The 20,477-nt window shown below is 37.0% G+C and overlaps 1 protein-coding gene across 1 annotated transcript in view; it reads left to right on the top strand.

Annotated features, from left to right (window-relative positions):
• Positions 1-20,477, top strand: part of PDE11A (phosphodiesterase 11A) — a 389,196-nt gene that overhangs the window by 57,443 nt on the left and 311,276 nt on the right. Inside the window, exon 2 of the mRNA XM_070580289.1 lies at positions 7,251-7,409. Coding sequence (XP_070436390.1) covers positions 7,251-7,409 — 159 coding nt within the window. The remainder of the gene's footprint in view (positions 1-7,250; positions 7,410-20,477) is intronic.

The following is a 20,477-nucleotide window of genomic DNA, read 5'->3' as shown; positions in this document are numbered from 1 at the left end:
CACGTCCACACCTGGGATCTGAACTAGCGAATGCCAGGCCTCCAAGAAGCAAAACATGTGAACTTAACCGCTGCACCACCCGGCTGACCCCTCTACCTTCTTATTGGTACTATTTGCTCTTTACCTGGCCTTCTGTGAAGCTTTGCTGATGAGTGTGGTGAACTCCTGAAGACCTCAGGTTAAAAGTTACTGAGCAGAGTCCCTCATCTTTACCTAAACAGTCTCTATTTACCAGTCCAAGTCTTTTTCCTGAAATTTAAAAAATATGTAAATGGAGGCCGACCCCACGGCCTACAGGTTAAGTTCAGTGCACCTTACTTTGGCGGCCTGGGTTCAGTTCCTGGGCACAGACCTACAGTAATCATTATTGGCCACGCTGTGGCAGCAACCCACATACACAAAATAGAGGAAGATTGGCACGTATATTAGCTCAGGGAAAATCTTCCTCAAGCAATAAGAGGAAGATTGACAACAGGTGTTAGCTCAGGGCGAGTCTTCCTTGGCAAAAAAAAAAAAAAATATATATATATATATATAATGATATATAAGAGAGAGATATATATATATCAAACTACTTGTGGGGCAGCACCACCATGTGAATGGCCTGTAGTCAATTAAAGCTAAAAATGTGCACAAGGCAACCCCTATTCCCTGTCACAGGATCTGTCCCTCCCTGTGTTCCTCACTCAGCGAATCACCCTACCACTCACCCAGGTACCTGCACCAGATACATGGGCTCATTTTTGATTTTTCTAACTTTCACAGCCTTTCATCAAATTAATCAACAAGTCTGATTGACTCTAGTTCCTAAATATCTTTCAACTCAGTCCATTTCTCGTCACCCCTACCACCACTAACCACCATGTCAGTCCAGAGATGGTTTGTCTCTCATCTGGATCTCTTGCTTCCAATCCATTCTTTACACGTAACCCAGAGTGCTCTTTCTAAAATGGAGAATCAGTCATATTAAACTCCCACCCCCTTCTTAAAGCCCTCTAGTGACCTCCCTTCCTCTGTGATAAATTTCCAGTTCTAAACCTGGTCACTAGGCACCCCTTCATCAGCCTCCAGCTGGTCTTTCCTGATGCGGGGTCGGTGAGCCGAGGAGTCGAAAGAAAGATTTCTTAGACTCTCAAGATCTGGCAGTAGTGCTCTTTTATTTAGAGAGTAGAATAGCATGGGGACAGGACCCATGGGCAGTCAGAGTTTCTGCTGCCGCCGCTTCTGCTGCCCCCGCTGGCATGGGGACAGGACCCATGGGCAGGCAGAGCTGGTGCGTGGGGACAGGACCCACGGGCAGTCAGAGCTCCTGCCGCTGCCCCGAGTTGAGGGTTAGGGCTAATTTTATAAGGCATTGGTATGTGAGTTATCTCTTTACAAGAAAAAGAATATGTAAAAAAGTTAAAATGGTATCAGTGGCCGTATGGTCTGGCCATTTGGCGGTCCCACAACTTTAGATAAGAATCAAACCGGATTGAGTAAATGGCAGAAGTCACCGCTTGAATTTTATCCTCGGCTAAAGACAAAGGAGGATTTGTGGGGGGGGGGGGGGGGGGTCAGTTACATGAGGTTGCCAGACAGTAACCAACTTAAGTTCTTGCCTCTGGCATTGATTAAGAGCTTCTAGAGATAAGACCATCCCCCCTTCTTCCTGGCACAGAGAGGGAGGCATCTTCACAGATAGAGGTTTCCCTTAGAAATGTAAATGTTTCCCAACAAAGGGGCAAACAAATTCCACTCCTTGGAGCCTGAATCTCATCTGTAGTTTTAAAACTAACCAGCCTAAAAATCCTCATCATAAACCATTTTAAAATTAAGCAGCCTAAAATTCTTCATCATTTCCTGTCCCATCTCTGACTCTTCCCTTGAAAGCCATCTTCAGCTTCTTTCATTTCCTCAAATTCACAAGCTTTCTATTGCCTCTGGGTTTTAGATACTATTCCTTCTTCCTGGGACACTGATCTTTTGAATATCAGCTTAAACATTTCACTTTCTTTGGGAGACTTTTTCTGACCTTCGACTAAATGTGGCCCCGGCTTTATGCCCTATGTTTCTCCTACTATTATGCTCATTTGTGGTCATTACTTGACTAGCAAAATATATTGTTTGCTATCTTCTGTTTTTAAACTTTTCTTCCCTCTGTAACATTAGAGTAATATATCCTTTTATCTCGTTATTTTCTTAGCTTTCTTCATCTCCTACAATTAATTTATACCTCAATTTTGGGCTCAGCTTTCTTCACTTTTTAAATTGGAAAATTAATCTAAAGATTAGGAAATGTGCAATTGTATCAGCTCTTCTGATCTCCCATTAGATTATATTAAGTTTTGGATTATATGAAGTTTTGAGTTAATTTTTGAGAATTATCCCATAAGTAGTATAATAAAGACTTGGACAAAGCATGTTTTAAGATGTGTTGTTTTTAAAAAACTACTAAGACTTAATGAAATAAATCTTCCCAGCTTTTAAATTGGAAGATTAACATTTACACATGTATCAACATAATTATTTTTTCTCCTCAAGTTATAAGTTTATCAGGTGGTGTAGAGAGCTGGAGAGATGGTGGGGAGGGTTTCTAACATTTTTGTGCACCTTGGTCATGCTGAAGCATCTCTGCGTCTAGTTTTCATGCGGCTTTGGATATTTTGGCAATGAATACCCCACAGTCTTGGAGTTCGTCTACTCAGAGTTGGTCTGTGGTGGATGGGGCCCTCCTCCAGAGATGCAGACCCTGACAAGGTAAGAACAGACAGGCTGTGCCTAACATGGTCCACACCACTGATAGGCAATCACCAGAATATGTGCTGACCTCCTTATTTTTTCCCATTCTAAGGCTTTCCCTATCAGAAAAATGTTATTGATCTCACTAGTGGCTTAAGTCTTTATCATTTAGGACAATTTAAGTCTTTATCATAAGGACATTTAAATCTTTATCATTTAGGACAATTGTTCTATGTTTGAAGCACCTGTGAACATTTAAAGAATACTAATGCCTAATATTGATTGATTCAATTTGAGATGGGGAGGAGGCCGGGCACTGATATTTTGAAAACCTTCTCAGGTAGTTCTCACATGCAGCCAGAGTGGAGAACCACTGATTTAGGCGACAGGATGTGCCTCACCTTGCTTAATAAACTGATTTATCAACCTTTTGACTTTCTTTATATGTCGACTTTTACTTCATCTCCATCTCCCTCATTCCAGTAAATGGCTCTTCCATCCATACAGTTTCTCAAATTGAAACCTGAGATTCTTTCTCAAGTCCTCCATCCCCAACCAATCCTTCAGAAAGTACTGTAGACATAACTTCCAACGCATCTGTCTGCTTCTCCTCACCTCCGCTGCCTTTCTCTTAACCCAGACTATCCTCTCACCTTACCTGGACCACTGAAATTTCCTAACTGGTTTCTCCTGTTCCAATCCTGCATCATCTTCTGCAAAGTTCTTATTTTTTAAAAAGTGATCTTAAACTTTTCATTATAAAATATTTCAAACATTTAGACAAGAATAAGCCATCAAGGTTTATAAAATCTTAACATTGTAGTATATTTAATTCACAGTTTTTTTTTTAAAGAAGGAAAACTTTGTTGTTACAGTTGATGGCATCTCAGTATACCTCTCCTTAATGCCATTTTCTCCTATCCTTCCCACAGGTAGCTATAAATTTAGAGTTTATTATTCCCATGCATGCTCTATACTTTTTGCTACATATTTGAATCCATACATAATATTTAGTATTGTTTTTAAATATTGGTAGTATTATATAGATGTTATCAGATTGCAGCTTGTTTGTGTCACTTAACGTGTTTTTTATATTTGTTCATGTTAATACAAGTAGCTTTAGTTTATTCATTTTAATTATTGTACAGTATGCTATCAAAATAGGTCATAATTTATTTTTCTGTTGATCAACATTCAAATGATTTTCAGTTTTTTCTTTTCATAATTGATGTTGCAGTAAACATTTGTATATCTGTCCTCTGTACATGTGCAAAGTGTCTCTAAAGATATGCCAAGGAGTGAAATGTGAGGCCTTAGGACCTTTTCAACTTTTCTACATTTTGCGTGATTGCAGCACAATTTCTAAAAAAAAAATCCTATTACTCAAAAACATATTATGGAACACCTACAATATGCCAGTATGAAGCAGTAAACAAGAGAGACAAAATCTCTGCTCTCTCAGATCCTATATATTAGTAGGAAGAGAACAAGTAAACAAATAAGATGGTTTCAGAGAATGCTAAGTGCTGAGTAATGAATCATATCATCCTTCTGCTTCAGGATCTTCAGTGATTTTCCATTGCGTTTAGGATTAATATAACTCCTGTCCAGGCCTATTAGACTTGGCACCATCTGCTCCCTGCCTCCTTCTTGCATTCTACCTTTGGCTTCCTATGCTCTCACCACATTGACCTTTGAGTTTTTGGAACTTACTAAGCTTTTTCCTGCTTCAGGACCTTCACATGCATTGTTCCAGCTTCCTGGAAAGTTTTTCCCACCATTCTTTGACTGGCCAATTCTTACTCATGATTCAAGTCACAGCTTATGTGTCCTGTTTTCAGAGAGACTTTCCTTGATCACCATAAAAATAGATCCCTACTTTTAAGTTTCTCTCATGAAACCTTGTTATTTTCCTCAATGTCACTTAGCACAAGATGTGGTTATACATTTATATGTCATCTGCCTCACCTATCAGATGGCAGGTTCCGTGAAGCTTCCTGTTATATCTCCCAGCCCACAGCCTGACACATAATGGTTCCTCAGTGAATTTTTAAAAAAATCAATACAAATTCATGTTATTCTGAAAGTTTGGCTACGGGCTCATTTTGGGCAGGAGATCTGGTTTTGTTTGGGTTTGATTTCCCTTTCTCCTGTGGGGCTCTCCCCTCCCTAACTACAGATTTCAGGGCCTCCAAAGCTCTAGATCATGGTAGACGGCAGTGCTTTGGTCTTGTTTTGTAAGCTTCTTTAACAAGGGGTCTGGGGGCATTTGACTAAGCCTCATTTCAGGCCCTGGCTTGAAGCAGCGAGCCTGGATCCAGTTTATCATCTTCCCTGGGACATTTTTAGTCACTGTTACCCTTTCAGGAGCCAGTCTTTCCTCTCTCTCTCTCTCCCTCTCCCCTTCCTCCCTTCCTTCCTTCTTTCTCTTTCTTTTTTCTTTCTTACCACTTGAAAGTAAGTTGAAGGTGTTATGAAATTTCACCCCAAAATACTCTAGCATGTATATCCTAAAAATAAGAACGTTCTCCAACATAGTTGCAGTACAGTCACGTGCCACATAATGACATTTCGGTCAATGACAGAACACATATACGACAGTGGTCGCTTAAGATTATAATGGAGCTGAAGAATTCCTATTACCTAGTGATGTCATAGCCACCATAACATCCTAGTGCAACATATTACTCATGTGTTTGAGGTGATACTGGTATAAACAAACCTACCGCCTGTCAGTCATATAGAATAAGGATATAAAGAAAGAAAATATTTCTGTACAGCTGTACAATGTGTCTGTGTTTTAAGCAAAGTGTTATTACAACAGAGTCAAAAAGTTTAAAAAAATTTAAAAGTTTGTAAAGTAAAAATATCACAATAAGCTAAGATTATTGTTGAAAAAGAAGTTTTTTAAGAATAAGTTAAGTGTACAGCATTTATAAAGTCGACAGTAGTGTCCAGTAATGTCCTAGGCCTTCACATTCACTCAGCACTCACTCACTGACTCCCCCACAGCCACTTCCAGTCCTGCCAGCTCCATTCATGGTAAGTGCCCTGTACAGGTATACAATTTTTTATCTTTTATATCATATTCTTACTGTGTCTTTTCTATGTTTCGATACTCAAATATTTACCATTGTGTTACAATTTCCTACAGTATTCAGTACACATCATGCTGTATAGGTTTGTAGTCCAGGAGCAATAGGTTATACCATCTAGCTAGGTGTGTAGTAGGCTACACCATCTAGGTTTGTCTAAGTACACTCTATGATGTTTGCACAACAACGAAATTGCCTAACGATGCACTTCTCAGAACATATCCCTGTTGTTAAGCAACACACAACCGTGCCACTATTGTACCCAAGGAAATTTATATTGATACAATGATATTACCTAGCATAAAGTCCACGTTCAACTTTCTCTTAACTGTCTGCCCCAAAATTGCGTAAGAATTCCCAGTGAAGGATCATACATTTTATTTAGATTTCCAGTCTCTTCAGTCTTCTTTAAACCAACACAGCTCCCATGACTTTATTTTATTTTTATTTTTGTTTTTTTGTCTCTCATGATATTGAATCCTTGAAAAGTTCAGATCAGGCTTCTGATAGAATGACCAATAATCTAAATTTTTCTTACTTTTCTTTTCCTGAATGATCAGATTCATGCTGTACATTTGACAAGAACGCTCCCTGTTCTTGGTGATGCTGTATGATTCTCATTGCATCACATCAGGAGGCACACAATTAATGGTGATGCTAAGTTTGATTACTTGCTTAAATGGTGTCTATCAGATCTCTTCATTTGAAGACATCACTTTCTCTTTGAATTTAATAAGGCATCTTTGGGGTGGCACTTTGAGATGATGTGAGTATCCTATTTAGCAACAACACTTCACCCAGTGATATTAGTATTTACTGATGATCCTTGCTTGAATCCATTTATTGGTAGTTGCAAAAAATAGATATTCTGTAATTTTATCATTCTTTCTACATTTTTTTAGCTAAATTCTATAAAGAAGCCTTTTATCTCTTCCCTCCCCACCACACTTTTTTTTAGAGTATTTTTAAGGTACCACTGTGGGCTCATAGGTTCTTTTTTCACAGGATCATTTTGACCAGAAGTAAAGTATTGCTTTTCTGCATATTTTTTATACTGCTTAATGTGTATTTATTATGTATTTTTCTTATATGATATGTCATAGCCAGTTGTCTATGTGAAATAACATATTCCAATAAATAGCATAATGTGGAGTTCCGCTAAAAACACTTGCCCCTTCCCCAATTTTGTTATGTTATTATAGACAGGTTTAAACTTTCTCTCTCCATTTACCATGGTTAACAACTATGGTGGTGATTTATTATCGTTTATGTTCCTTTGGTTAATTCAACATGAAATCAAATCTGTTATTGTTGTTTAAAAATCCGTGGGGTAAAGTTCCCAGTGATAAGTTATCATACGCAGAAATACGCTTCTGTCTCCTTCTCCCTGACGACAGTGTACTTGAGTTAATGCCCTCTCTGTCTTATTTTTAGGATAGAAGATTCAATGATGAAATTGACAAGCTAACTGGATACAAGACAAAATCACTATTGTGCATGCCTATCCGAAGCAGTGATGGTGAGATTATCGGTGTGGCTCAAGCGATAAATAAGATTCCTGAAGGTGCTCCATTTACTGAAGATGATGAAAAAGTAAGATTTCATGCCTTTCATGACTTTTACGTTCCTTCTTGATTGATTGCTATTCTCCCTGAAAAGGAAAAGGAATTACGTGAACAACTGTTGGATTAGCCTATTCATGAATCACAGAGCTTTTTCTCATGTAATGCAAAATATAATGGGAGTTTCCTGATATTTCATAGAATGTTATATAATTGACAATAATTACTTTAAATTTTTTTTAGCTTACTTTTTATTGAAATCCTCAGTAGTATTCTTATTATTCTCTGGTCTTTATCTTCCTTATAAGTAAGCTTTTTAATTGAGGATCGCACCACCACCACGCATAGCCCAAGGGGAGATAGGAAAGTTACTGTTTCAGAAACTCAGCACTACTATGAAGAATTGTTTTCTCAGTTATTATATAAAAATCTCAATAAAATGAATGTTATTTAATTGTTATTCCAAATTGCTAATAAAAAGAACAGTATTTTTGTCCCTGAAGAGCAGTTGACCTTGGTAGAGGTGATGTACTTTTTGCTTTGAAATTTTCAGTTCTTTCACCAGTAGTTTATTCACCAGCTGTGTTAAAAGAAAGACTCATCAGAGACCTAAAGTTCTTGCTTCATGTTGAATAGGATCTGGTGGAATATTTATAAGATTTGTGGTAAAAGCAAATTTCAAGTTAGTTTAAGTTTGATGACTGCCTTACTCCTATTTGATTAAAAAAAGCACTTTATAATTTAACCTTCTGGATGTGGGGTTGCTATTTGCCAGTGCTAATTACTAATGCATGAAATTAATGCAAATTTTCTGGTACAAAAGGTCAATATAAAATATGATTATAAGGAAACAAGACTTTTAAGTGAAGAGAGTCCTTTATTGAGGTGATTTCTATAGTGGCATTTGAACAGCCTAAATCCCAAAACAGGTTTATAAACTCTTAGAGCATGATAGGACCTCAGATGATTTCTTACTAATTCTGTAACCAACCTCAAGGGATAAGGAACCACCACCTCATTTGAGTATTTCCTTGCTCCAAATGTTATATTTTTCTCCTCTGCAATTATCCCATGTGCCCACAGTAGCATTTTGTCTTCTAGCCTCTACAATTACCTCACCTAATTAAAAAAACCCAGTCTAGTCTCACTTCTTGGAAGAAGCCTTACCAGTTAGGGCAGGTAGATTGTGTTCACGCAGGTGACGCTTCATGGAGAGTATTTTATCTCAACTTCTGTATCTGGTTATTGTTCTTTCCTGCAAGGATTCTATATATATTGTAAACTAACAGGAGTGAAGAAAAAGTAAAGCAGAAAACAAAATCTGGAAATGGTTAATGGGAAAGAACAAGGTCTAGATACTTCCAAACAGGACACTGTGGCATAATGGCTGCATACAGGCCATATGATGAGTCTAACTGGGTTGAAATTCCATGTCTGCCATGGCCTTTGTAACCTAGGGCAAGTTTCTTAGCTTCTCTGTGCTCCAATTACCTCCCCTTAGAAGACAGATGATAATAATAATACTTATCTCATAGGGCCATAGGGGGATTAAATGAGAGAATACAAGGAAAGAACCTGGAAGAGTACCCAGCACACACTAAGTCCTCGTAAAAGATTAGCTTTTACTGACAGCATAATATGTGTGAGATACAGCAGGGTCTCAGTTGAAAAATTACCTCTGTATAATTTAAGTCCATAAGTTTTTACTAACCACTATCTATATCCCTGGTAACCTTCCACTGTTGGAGTTTCAACAATGAAATGGGGGATATACTTCTTTCTAAATTCACAGTTCTCTTGTGTAATTGTTAATGCACATATTGTTTTACTTGGCTGTACAAGGTTAGGCTTATACTAATTTGTATTCTACTTTTTAGTGTAAAGTTATTTTTACACATATGTCCACATGTGAATGTAGTCTACCTTTGCCATTTTTAGGGATTATAAAGTTTTCTTCTTTTTCTTTTTTTACAGAACCTAGTTTGCTTAGTCATTGTCCTATTATATTACTGAACATTTGAGTTGTTTCCAGTTTTTCAGTAATACAAATAGCCCCTGTATGAGCATCTTGAACAAATTACCTTTTTCTTTTGTGTTATTTCCTTGGGGCATATTCCAAAGACTGAAATTACTGAGTCAAAGGGCAAGAAAAGTTTTATAGCTCTCATTCCAAGTTATCAGAGAGCTTTTGGGAATATTGAACCCATTGACAATGGTAGCAGCAGGCATAGACCTCTTTTCTCAGAGCCCTGCCAACTTTGTTCAGTTCACATTTTAAAACTCAAATTAGTTTTCCTTTGTCTGCCAGGCAGGCTTCAGACAATCTCCTCCCACATTCACCAGAATAAATTCTAGCAACAGAAGTTTCAGTGTTACCTATTAGTAAGGAAAGAAGGAAGGGAAATGGAAGCCCAGCGGTTAGTGTTGAGTATGGGTCTCCGGATCAGACAGCCTCCAAGGCAGGTTCAAGTCTTTGCCCTGCTGCTGACTAGCTGAGTGGCCTTGAGCAGGTGGCTCAATCCCTCTTAGCCCCAGAACCTCCATGACAGGGTTGTTGTGAGGAGTAGAATGGATAATAGATGTAAAGGGCTTCGGGTAGCACTTATCAGTAAAGGAGCTTCATGACATCTCACCGTCTATTTAACAGCCAAACTAAAATAATTTGAACTCTATTTGTTATTTTACTTTATATACATAACTGCTATGTCATCGTTCATATGGGTAGTGGTAAATTTATTGCACATTTTGCAATAATCGTATGTCCTGATATCCTAAAATGTCAACTTCTGGAGACTATTAGCTGTGTTATGTTTGGTATAATTCCAAAACATTTTGCAATATGAAAGTCAGTAAATTATTTGCCTGAGGTAAATTAAAAATTAAATGTGGCATATTCATTTCCGGGCTATTTCTTTATCTAATATAACTGTGTATAGGATCATATTGTGTTTCTTGAAAATTCTATACCTATGTCTCGGTGGCTATGGTGTACTATGTAATAGTTGAATAGTTGAGCCTGGAAAGGTCATCAAGTCCATTTCCTACCAACTCTGCCCTCATCCAATGCAGGAATCTTTACCTGACAGATGGTCAACCAGCCTCTGCCTGAAAACTTCCATTTTAATGACTTTAAAATCATCATGCTCTTTAAAGTTCTTGCATAATTAGCAATAATTTTATCAGCAGTAGTTAGAGCTTTGTGTGAAATATAGTCTGCCATATGCACATATTAATAATTTAAGTTACATACTGACAAATTCCTAGTTTGGTAATTCACATTGCAAGTGCACACAAAAGCAGACCATACCAAATTGATGATTAGAATTTCCTGGTTCTCTTCATGTGTTTGTAGCAAATGTTCTCGTTTTCAGTGATAGGTATAAGCTAACTGATTTAGGCTGTATGATTAGGCTCCTTGCAACCAATTAATTTGTAAAGGGAGGTATTATTTTGTAAATAAAATAATGAGACCTGGATGGGAACAAACATTTATGATCTATTAAGATGTATGGGCACGCCAGAATGAAACCTGGGATACGGAAATGAGCGCAGACTCTTACATACCCTTCCCAGGTTGCATGTACCTCAGCCCCAAAGGAGCCATTTCTTATTGCAGTGTTGCATAAAGAATAATATGTCTATTGCAGTTACTTTCCAACAGCCAACATATAAACAGTTGTGGCTTGAAGTTCTTTAGCTAATCTCTATAGGGTTTCTTTAGCCTGTGGTCACCTGTCTTCAGCTAATAATTCAGAGTTTCAGCTACTCTGCTGAATATTCTTCATGTGGACATGTTCAGACTCCCTGCAAAGCTGGAATGCAGCCAACTGAGCTTGGCTGCCATGAGACTGGCCATGTTCCAGGAGCTTGTTATGGGTGACGCTGCCCTGCCAATTGATGTTGAGGATGGTGCATGGATAATGCTAATAAGTCTCACAGAAGCTGGATTTTTGTTATTTGCAACAGGTCTGAGACTCACAACCAGATAACGGGGGGATTTGATAAGCTCTTGGCCTTACATCTTTAAGCTGTTCCTGATTGTGTGAAGGCTAATGTTTAGGATCCTGGTGAGATGTCAAGGGCACAAAAGGTATTAAAGTTCCTTTTTGTGAGGAGGAGGGATGTTGAGTATCTCATGCTGATAGGGTTGACAAATTGGTGGTCCCAGAAGACTGAATGCAGCTCACAGATGTGTGACTTGCATAGGATTTGACTGACATAGGATTAATTTTTTTTTTTAATTTGAAAGCCCTCAGACAGCTGAAAACTCTAGTTCTACCATAATAACCAATCCCCAAACAACTAGTCTGTTTAATAAAATCAGCTTAATAGGAGCAAAGATGGACAGGCTTCTTCTGTCATCTTCTGAAGAGTTAGTTTCTACACAAAGGTACTTTTCAAAAAGTAATTTAAAAAAAAAAAAGCTTGTTATGTATAAGGCTAGTGGTATTACAACAGCTCTGCCAGGCAAGTTTGTTTTCTGTTAACACTCCATTGTCTTTTAGATACTCAAATGCTAAACGAGCAGTGAATTAACTAATTGTAAGAAGTAGCCTTTGTGTTTACATCTCATTTTTTCCCCTTTTCTGGCTATATTACAATTAAGTTAAATTTTCAAACCAGTTGCAATAAAATTATAATTAAAAATGAGTGTTTGGCAAAAAGATTTCAAAAGTCCTGGCAGATGGCTCATGATTTCAAATTACATTTGATCAATAAGATTTCAGTCCTGGAAAAATTTGGATTGAATCTTGTAACTCGTTCATTGTCATGCTTTATCTACATTTAAACTGTCTAGTCGCTGCACTATTTGCCTTTTAATGACTGTAACCCAGATCCCATTAATTGCTGTGAAACTACAAGAGCTTCAGAGACACATTTGTTCATGTTCTATGTGTTCCCTGGACTATATCTGACTGAGAGGTTCAAAAACAAGTGAGATTTACAAGAAAACTATTACCAACACAGTCCTGTCAGAACTCAGGTTAAAGACTCTTGCTTAGGCAGAGTCTAACTTTGGAGTTGGAAGGCCAGGCTGCCCGCCAGGGCCCAGCTTAGGGGGTAAGACTCAACAGAAATGCATCACTCTGCCCCTGCTTTGGTCCTGTGCTTCCCCCTCCCACACCTTTACTTATATTCTTATCTAACTGCGCGAAGTTCTCCTCTTCTTCACCCTCTCTCAAGGCTGAAGTAAAATCCTGTCATCTCAGACTTAAGTAGGCACTATTCCAAAAGTGATTATTGTTTGTCCTTAACAGCGGTTCCTAATTTTTTATAGTTCAACATTTTTTTTCAGATGTCCCCAGTGATTGCAGTTGGATTTTGACTAACCATTCACTGAGAAAATATATAATGACCAAATATTCAAGAAGTAAAAAAAAAAATCAATAACAGCAATTGACAAAAATAAAGGGCAATACCTACATAGTGTGTTTTATGTTCCAGATGCAGATAATGCTTTGTATGCGTGCAGATTTTCAGGCCCCTGCCAAAAGTTCCAGTGTCCTCAGATGACTGATATGCTGGCATTTGTAATTTCCTGCTTCCTTAGCCTCTCTTTTTTTGTTTCTAAGAGTTACCAAGGAAATGATAAGTGTTTAGATGAAGGATCCTTCCATCTCTTCCCGTCTACTTTGCAGAACCTAGTAAGGTAGTTTGCATTTAGCAGAAACATGAAATAGCAGGAACACAAAATAAATGGACTAAATAAGTTACAGGGCTGTAACTGTTACAATGCAGAATGGGGAGGATTTTGAGTGATCATTGACCTGAGCATCATTCTTAATGGCTAAATAGTATTCCATTGTGTGGAAGAACCATTGGTTCATTCACTACTTACTGCGTTTCAACTTAGTAGACATTACTATGTTTGAGGCATTGTTCCAAGTGCTGGGGTTAAACTGCTGAATAAAACAGACAAAAGTTCCTGCCCTCTTAGAGTTTACATTCCTGTGGTAAAAACACACAATAAACAGAGCAAATATACAAGTAGAAAGCATAACCTCAAGTAGTGATTAGATATATAATTTTTATAATTTAGACAATTCAACAATTTTTTTTTCTGTAGCTTTTATTCATATGCTTAATTAGGTTGAGGCAATATCAAAAGTGCTCACATAAAATAGCGTCTTTCGCTAGGGAACAAGATTTGATCCAAAGCTCTCTCAGATAACTATGATAAATTGTGGCAGACTCTTTGACTGAATGTCTTTCTCTTTTCCTCTAAACTCCAGGCATTCACGTGAGTCGTGGGTCCCTCTAGGCTGCCTCAAGCACTAAATATGAAGTACAAGAAAGTGTTGTCTTTTTATTAGATTCACATCAAGCATCTTTGTGCTGCATCTTCTCATGAATATCAGGCTGTGATCACATTATCAATTTACCATCACCTGAACGGGGAAGTTAAGAGACTTGACCTTCTTAACCTGACACAGCTGGGCTGTAGATAGATAGTACTGGACAGACAGGACTCTGGGGCAGCGGGCAGGAAAAGGTCAGGGGCTGAGAGGAGTTTGGTGCATTCTCATTTTCAGGGACTAGTACATCCACAGCTTTGAATAGCTCGCAGGTCATGAAATAGTCTTTTAGTCGAGCCCCGTCTAAAGCGTGAGATGACAAAAAACTGTCTTATAAATTGTATCTCTGATTTATACAGGGCTTGGACGAGGGAGAATAATCTGCAATCACAGATTAGAAACAATAAGCATTTGTTGGCAGGAAAAATTATTATTAAAGAACTAGAACAGGGTGTTGTGGATTCTTGTTTACTGGAAATTTCAAATTGAGACAGATAAGTGTTTTCTTTGAATAACTAGCTTAGTGTTATCTGAATAAAACAGCAAGTTTGCTTCTTTTCACCTGAGAATACTGAAATACTTGAATTGGAATTTTGAAAACTTAAGTCAAATTCTTTTTTTATTAAAAATGGATTTTAGTAGAATTACAAGTATATTTGGCTATCTTTCTGGGTTTATTTTCCCTTCCTTTTATGATAAGATTATTTCCTAATTGTAGAGGTAATATAAGCTTGTTATAGAAAATTTGCAAAGTACAAAAAAAAAAAAGGGAAAACAAAAAATCACCCATAATCCCAATGTTCAGAGATAACACTGTTAATATTCTTGGTGTATTCTTTATATTTATTTATTTTTACCTATAAATAAAGATGTATTTCCAAATTTGCATCATAGAATATACATGGTATTTTATCATGCTTTAAACAGTTCTTCAAGGATGCAATTTATATGTTTGCATTATATGCTACCGTGTAGTTATACATAGTTTATTTATTTATTTTATTCTTCACTATTTAGGTTGTTTTCAAAATCATGTTATAATAAAATTACAATTAATGACCTTCTTTCTAAATAAATTTTGGACCACATCTTAGGATAGCTATATTAAATTGCTGTTTTGTAGGTCAAAAATATTGGTAATTTCTTGTGGTCCAAACTGATGCTTAGGATTACTGGGTCAAGGAGTTTGAACATTAGTTTTTGTATAACAGGCTTAATGAAATATAATTCACATACCTTACAATTCATCTATTTAAAGTATAAATTCAATGGTTTTTAGTGTATTTGTGGAGATGTGTAATCATCGCCACACTCTATTTAAAACATTTTCACCACACACAATTTAAGACATTTTCATCACCCCAAAAGAAACCCCACACTCATTAGTGGTCACTCTCCATTTACCCTCAGCTCTCTCAGTCCAATTTACTTACCAATTTACTTCCTGTCTCTATGGATTTGCTTATTTTAGGCAGTTCAAATAAATGGAATCATACAATATGTGGTCCTTTATGACTGGCTTCTTTCACTTAGCAGAACATTTTCAAGGTTCATCCATGTTGTAGCATGTATCAGTACTACTTCATTTCTTTTTGTGGCTGAATATGATTTCATTATATGGATATACCATGTTTTATTTATCAGTTGATGATTATTTGGGTTGTTTACACTTCTTGACTACAACGAATAATGCTGCTATGAACATTTGCATACAAGTTTTTGTGTGAACATATGTTTTAATTTTTCTTGGCAATATACCTGGGAGTGGAATTACTGGGTCATATGGTAACTCTAATGTTTAACCTTTTGAGGAACTATCAGACTTTTCCAAAGTGGCTGCCCTATTTTACATTTCCACCAGCAATTTTTGAGTGTTCCAGTTTCTCCACTTCCTTGCCAATTAGTCATCCTGGTGGGTATGAAGTGGTATTTCATAGTGGTTTCATTTCATTGTGGTTTTGATTTGCCTTTCCTTATGGTTAATGATGTTGAGCATCTTTACTTGTACTTATTGGTGGAACATTTATTTTTAAGACTCTTGATAAATTTCACCCATTTTCTCTCCAGAAAATTGTAATGCCAATAGTAGTATATTAACTCAGTGAACCTTTACCAGCTTCAATATTATAATTTTTTAAAATTGCATTGCCTTGATTTCTAATTTCATTTTATTTCCACTCCTTTGATTTATTCTGAGTATGAATGCACTCCACAAGGAATTAATTAACCATTGGTCTAAGTTAAAATGTATTTTTTTAACTAGAAAAAAAGACTATGCAACTGACCTAAGCCAATTTGATCACACATAACTACTAGGTTGTTCACAATAGCTCCTAGGTACATCATAATAGCTGCCAAAAAGTTTGAAGTAGATAAGAGTTGACTACTGACTATCCTATAAATTTGTTGCTTGGTTTTAGTGAAAGCAAGTCTCAGATCAAATTCTACTGCATATAAAGACATTTATTTAAACAAAAATTCATCGTCAAATCAGGTCAAATAGTTCAGATGCCCTGGGCAGTAAGCTTCATGAAATCCAAGCTCTCTTTGTTTCAGGTAATCTAAATATGCCCTCAAAACATTTCAGAAGCAGAATCTGGCTGCTCTTGTGGTGGCCATCGGGCAACCAGAATCCTTTGACCCAAAGGCAGGATTGGACAGCGTCAGAGTCTATGCCTAAGGATACAAGTTTGAACTTCCTAGATTTTTATACCTTATTAATACAAGGGTTAGGGGGTGTCTCTAGAATATTATTACCAATATACATATCTTGAATACCACTAATCGCAGTAATTAAAGTCTATATCTATACTCCATTGTGCTGATTGACAAGCTACAAATTTCACCAGTGAAATTTCTAACATTGGCAAAGCCCCTCGCTATTGCTGGCAGGTAGAGCTCTCTGGAGCACTTGTCATAGCCACATTTGGAATATGGCTTTCTGATTACTCCTGGAGGGTAAATTCTTGATAGGGCAGCTGTCTGCTCTTTGATGGCATATGAGACCTACCCCCCTCCACATGCATACATAATTTCACATTATCTTTGCTAAAGAACTTAAAGCAAATTATAGACATCAAAAGAGTATGCAGTGTCTCTCAGTGTTTGTTTTTCTTCTCAAGTGAGAAAAATAGAAAATAATAGAAACCATTTATTAAGTGCCTGTTCTGTAATAGTTGCTTTGCATGGTTATCTCATTTAATTACCAAGAACTCTGTGGGTAATTATTATCACCCTCATCTTATGGATGGGAAAACTGAATGTGAGAGGTTTTAATAATGTGTCCAGGATCACTTGGCTTGTACGTGACAAAGCTGGGTATTGTCTCCGCCTGTCCATCTCCTCATGGCTCATGGGGATGCTTGATGGGTGTCCATGATTTTTCTGTTGTGTTATCCTCACTTCAGGGACTCGTGACCACATAGATCATGTTGTACCTGATGCACATGTATAGGTGGTTAAAGACAATTTGAGATTCTACATATTTAATAAATTTGGGGAGAGTGTGTGACTGAATAAAACATTATTTTTAAATTACATTGCCTGATGGCATTTCAGCCTTTCATAAATATCTGTAACCAAGTTTGAGCTTTATGTCTGTAAGAAAAATAGCAAGACTAACAGGGTAAAGAGTTAGGAATTATTAAAAAAGTAATTGATGGCTTTGAACATATACAACTATGAAGCAGATGATTTAATATTTTCCTTGTATTTCATCTTTGTGTTTTCACTGACAATTAACAAGACATTTTAAATTTGTGGTTTTTAATGTATGTTTTTCCTCCTGAGGATGAAAAGGAGGTGACAATCAGTCTAACTGTAGCTTTCTTTTGCTTTAAGAAGTTGTGCTTCAAGTCAGAATTTGCAAATCGGTGTTCAATTTCACTGGGCAGAGAAGTAAGGTGTTCTAGTGTAAATTACCCTGCAACCTACTTAGAGGGTTTTTTTCTATGTTTAGCAAAATTATGGAGTATGCTGCTTAAATGAAGCTACATTATAGTCCTTGTTGGAGAATTTCAAATAGAATATAAGATGATTTTGTAGCATGCTTTGTAGTTTTTATTTTAACAATATATTGATTTTTAAAATTTACTTAGATATTTCTTTTTTCTTTTTCTTCTTTTCTGTATTGGAGGTAGAAATGAAACCATTTCTTTTTGTCATTTTCCATTATTTCATTTTATTTCTCCCACATGTGCCCTGGATAATATCCTGGCTAGATATGATTGTAGGCTATTTTCACTGGCAGATTCTGATTCCATTGCCAATCAACAACATTAAGGAGCATTGCCCCCACCCCTTTCACATTCTGCACACTCCATTTAGAAACGAGAAAAAGTCTCAAAGGTAGGCTCTACTATATTACCAAAGCAGGCAGCAAAGTCCCCGCAGGGAGGCCCTGAGCTGGAGTGAGAGCATGTTAAGAGGGGGAGAAAGTAATGAACAGTTTTGAAAAATGAGGTTATGTAAGTTAGAGCTGCCCAGAGATGCTCTGAAAGTCTATTAGACACAGTTCTTGAAAAGGGTTTAAATGAAACTAAAATGTAATAATGAAACTTTCTCACTAGAGAGAATTTAGAATGATTCTCACTAGAATTAATTGACACCATCAGAAGGCCAAAACATGCTTTGTTCATCTGAAAAGTATGCTTGGTGTTTTAGAAGAATTGCTGTCTATAGCATATAATAAGTGACTGGGAAGTCAATGCCTTTTCTTTAAAGGTGCCGCCAGTGTTTAATAGCACTAATTGTGTCCACCATAGCATCTGGGAAGTCTTAACTCTGTCTTCAGTGCCTTGTTTTTTGGTATACTTCATTTCCAAAAACCTATCCGTATCCGTTTTCTTTCTGTCTCTTAAAAAAAAGTGTTTCTGATTAATTTTGTGAACCATTTAATACTGACATCAATTTTGTTTGTCATTATTTCTCAGTGGTACTTGTAGTTTAATATAATTGAAATTTCTTCTAGGTATTTTGTCCAACTTTCTATTTCCAAACCTAGGATGAGGCTTCAAAATAATCCTTGAATTATTCTCCCCTGTCATGAAGACAGAGAATCACAATCTTGATGGACCTTGAAGTGACCATTGCTCCTTTTCAATGTTTGACACTAAATTTATTTTAAAATCTCAACTCAGTAGTTTGACATGATATCTTCATGATTAGGATAATCATGAGACAAGATGAAGGTTTTACTGTTCTTATTCTTTTAGCCTGTGAGACAGGGTGACAGGAATAATTGTCTCTTTGAGACTGAAAGCAAATTCATTTTGCTGTAGATCCAGATGTCTGTTGTTTTAAGATTTGATCTTGATGTTTTTGGCTTGTTGCCATGGATCTTTCCATTGCTTTATGCTTTAAAGACCCATCCAGTTAAAAACAACAAAACTGTACAAATTAATGGCAAACCTCTGATCTGCAGCTTGGATTTCTTAAGTAAAAGAAAACTGGAAACCAAACTGCTTCTTCTTTTCTTGTCTTCAAATTGTTGCCAGGGGGAAGATTATGCACAGATCATTGGGTTAAGCAAGGGTTATTGTTCCTCCTGCCATGCACAGAATAATAAGTCATCCTCCTTCTTGAAATTACATCTTCACTAGGACCAGTATATAAAACACTGTTCTATTTGTGCTGGAAGTACAAGGTCACAGCCATTCACCTGGAAGATGATCCTTCATAATTATTCCCAGAAAAATACTTTGGAAAAATACTCTCTGCTCTTCATGGTTCAATGATGTAAAATGTTCGCACTGCACTTGTTATGGGCTCTGAAGGCCAGGAGCTCATCCAACAGATAGACCTGTGGGTCTGGTGCTATATTTAGAAAGACAGTCAACTGGAAGATGGTAGAATACATACCATGTATACAGCTCGTTACATTTACTATAGTAGAAGCTATTGGAAGCATCAGTCATAATGATATCACAATTTACATGTGCACATTCACACATACGTTAACTCATATGATTCTGTAAATATGCTTATGAGATAGGTAAGACAATTGTTAAATTTTTTATGATAGGTGAGGTAACTGCAGTCTGTCTTGTCCAGCAAGAAGTTAAAGGTGGAATTGGGAGGTCAGTGTTCTTCCGTCTCCTTCTGCCTGGCCTGTCGTTTTTGTGAACAGTGCATTGACTATTCCCATTACTTAAAAAGAGGAGAGCTCAAAGCAAAGAGTATCCATGGGTTAAGTGTAGAAATGATGCCATTGACTATGCCAGAATATACAGCTAACCAATCAGAAGGGAAAGGAAGATCATAACAATGAAATCACAGTTCTTCATGTGTGATGCACAATGAGCTTGTTAAAGAGATAAAGGTGACAAAAAATCTTATCTGATCAGTCCTCCTGGAAAATTGTTAAGAACCATCTGCTCTGAATGTATGAAAATCATAGAAAGCAAAGATACTTCAGAAATTGTTTTGTTCAAACTCTCATTTTACAGCAAAAAAAAAAGAGGTTCAGAGATTTTAAAAGATTTACTCCAGGTTACACAATTAGAAAATGACAAAGCTGAGAGTTGAATCTGTGTCTTTAAACTCTGGTGTCCCTGGGCCTTACTCCATACCTTGCAGATGTTTGACTGCCTATTGGCAGAGGGCCAGATAACAGTGGTGGTCCCATTCAACTCTGTGGTTTGGTGGACAGCACCACAGAGCCCGATTTTATGGGTAGAAAATCCTGCTTGAGGAGTATGAGAAGCAGTTTGTGTGTCAGTGGTGGAATGTGTCTCCCAAGTTCTTCCATGCCTGTCTTCTCACAGATGCTGGAGTCTACAGTGTTTCTGTTTCCACAATAAAAA

The sequence above is a fragment of the Equus przewalskii genome, chromosome 17, assembly GCF_037783145.1.
Source record: "Equus przewalskii isolate Varuska chromosome 17, EquPr2, whole genome shotgun sequence".
NCBI lineage: Eukaryota > Metazoa > Chordata > Mammalia > Perissodactyla > Equidae > Equus > Equus przewalskii.
The sequence above is the reverse complement of the archived record's forward strand: the minus strand, read 5'-3'. Positions and strand labels throughout refer to the sequence as shown.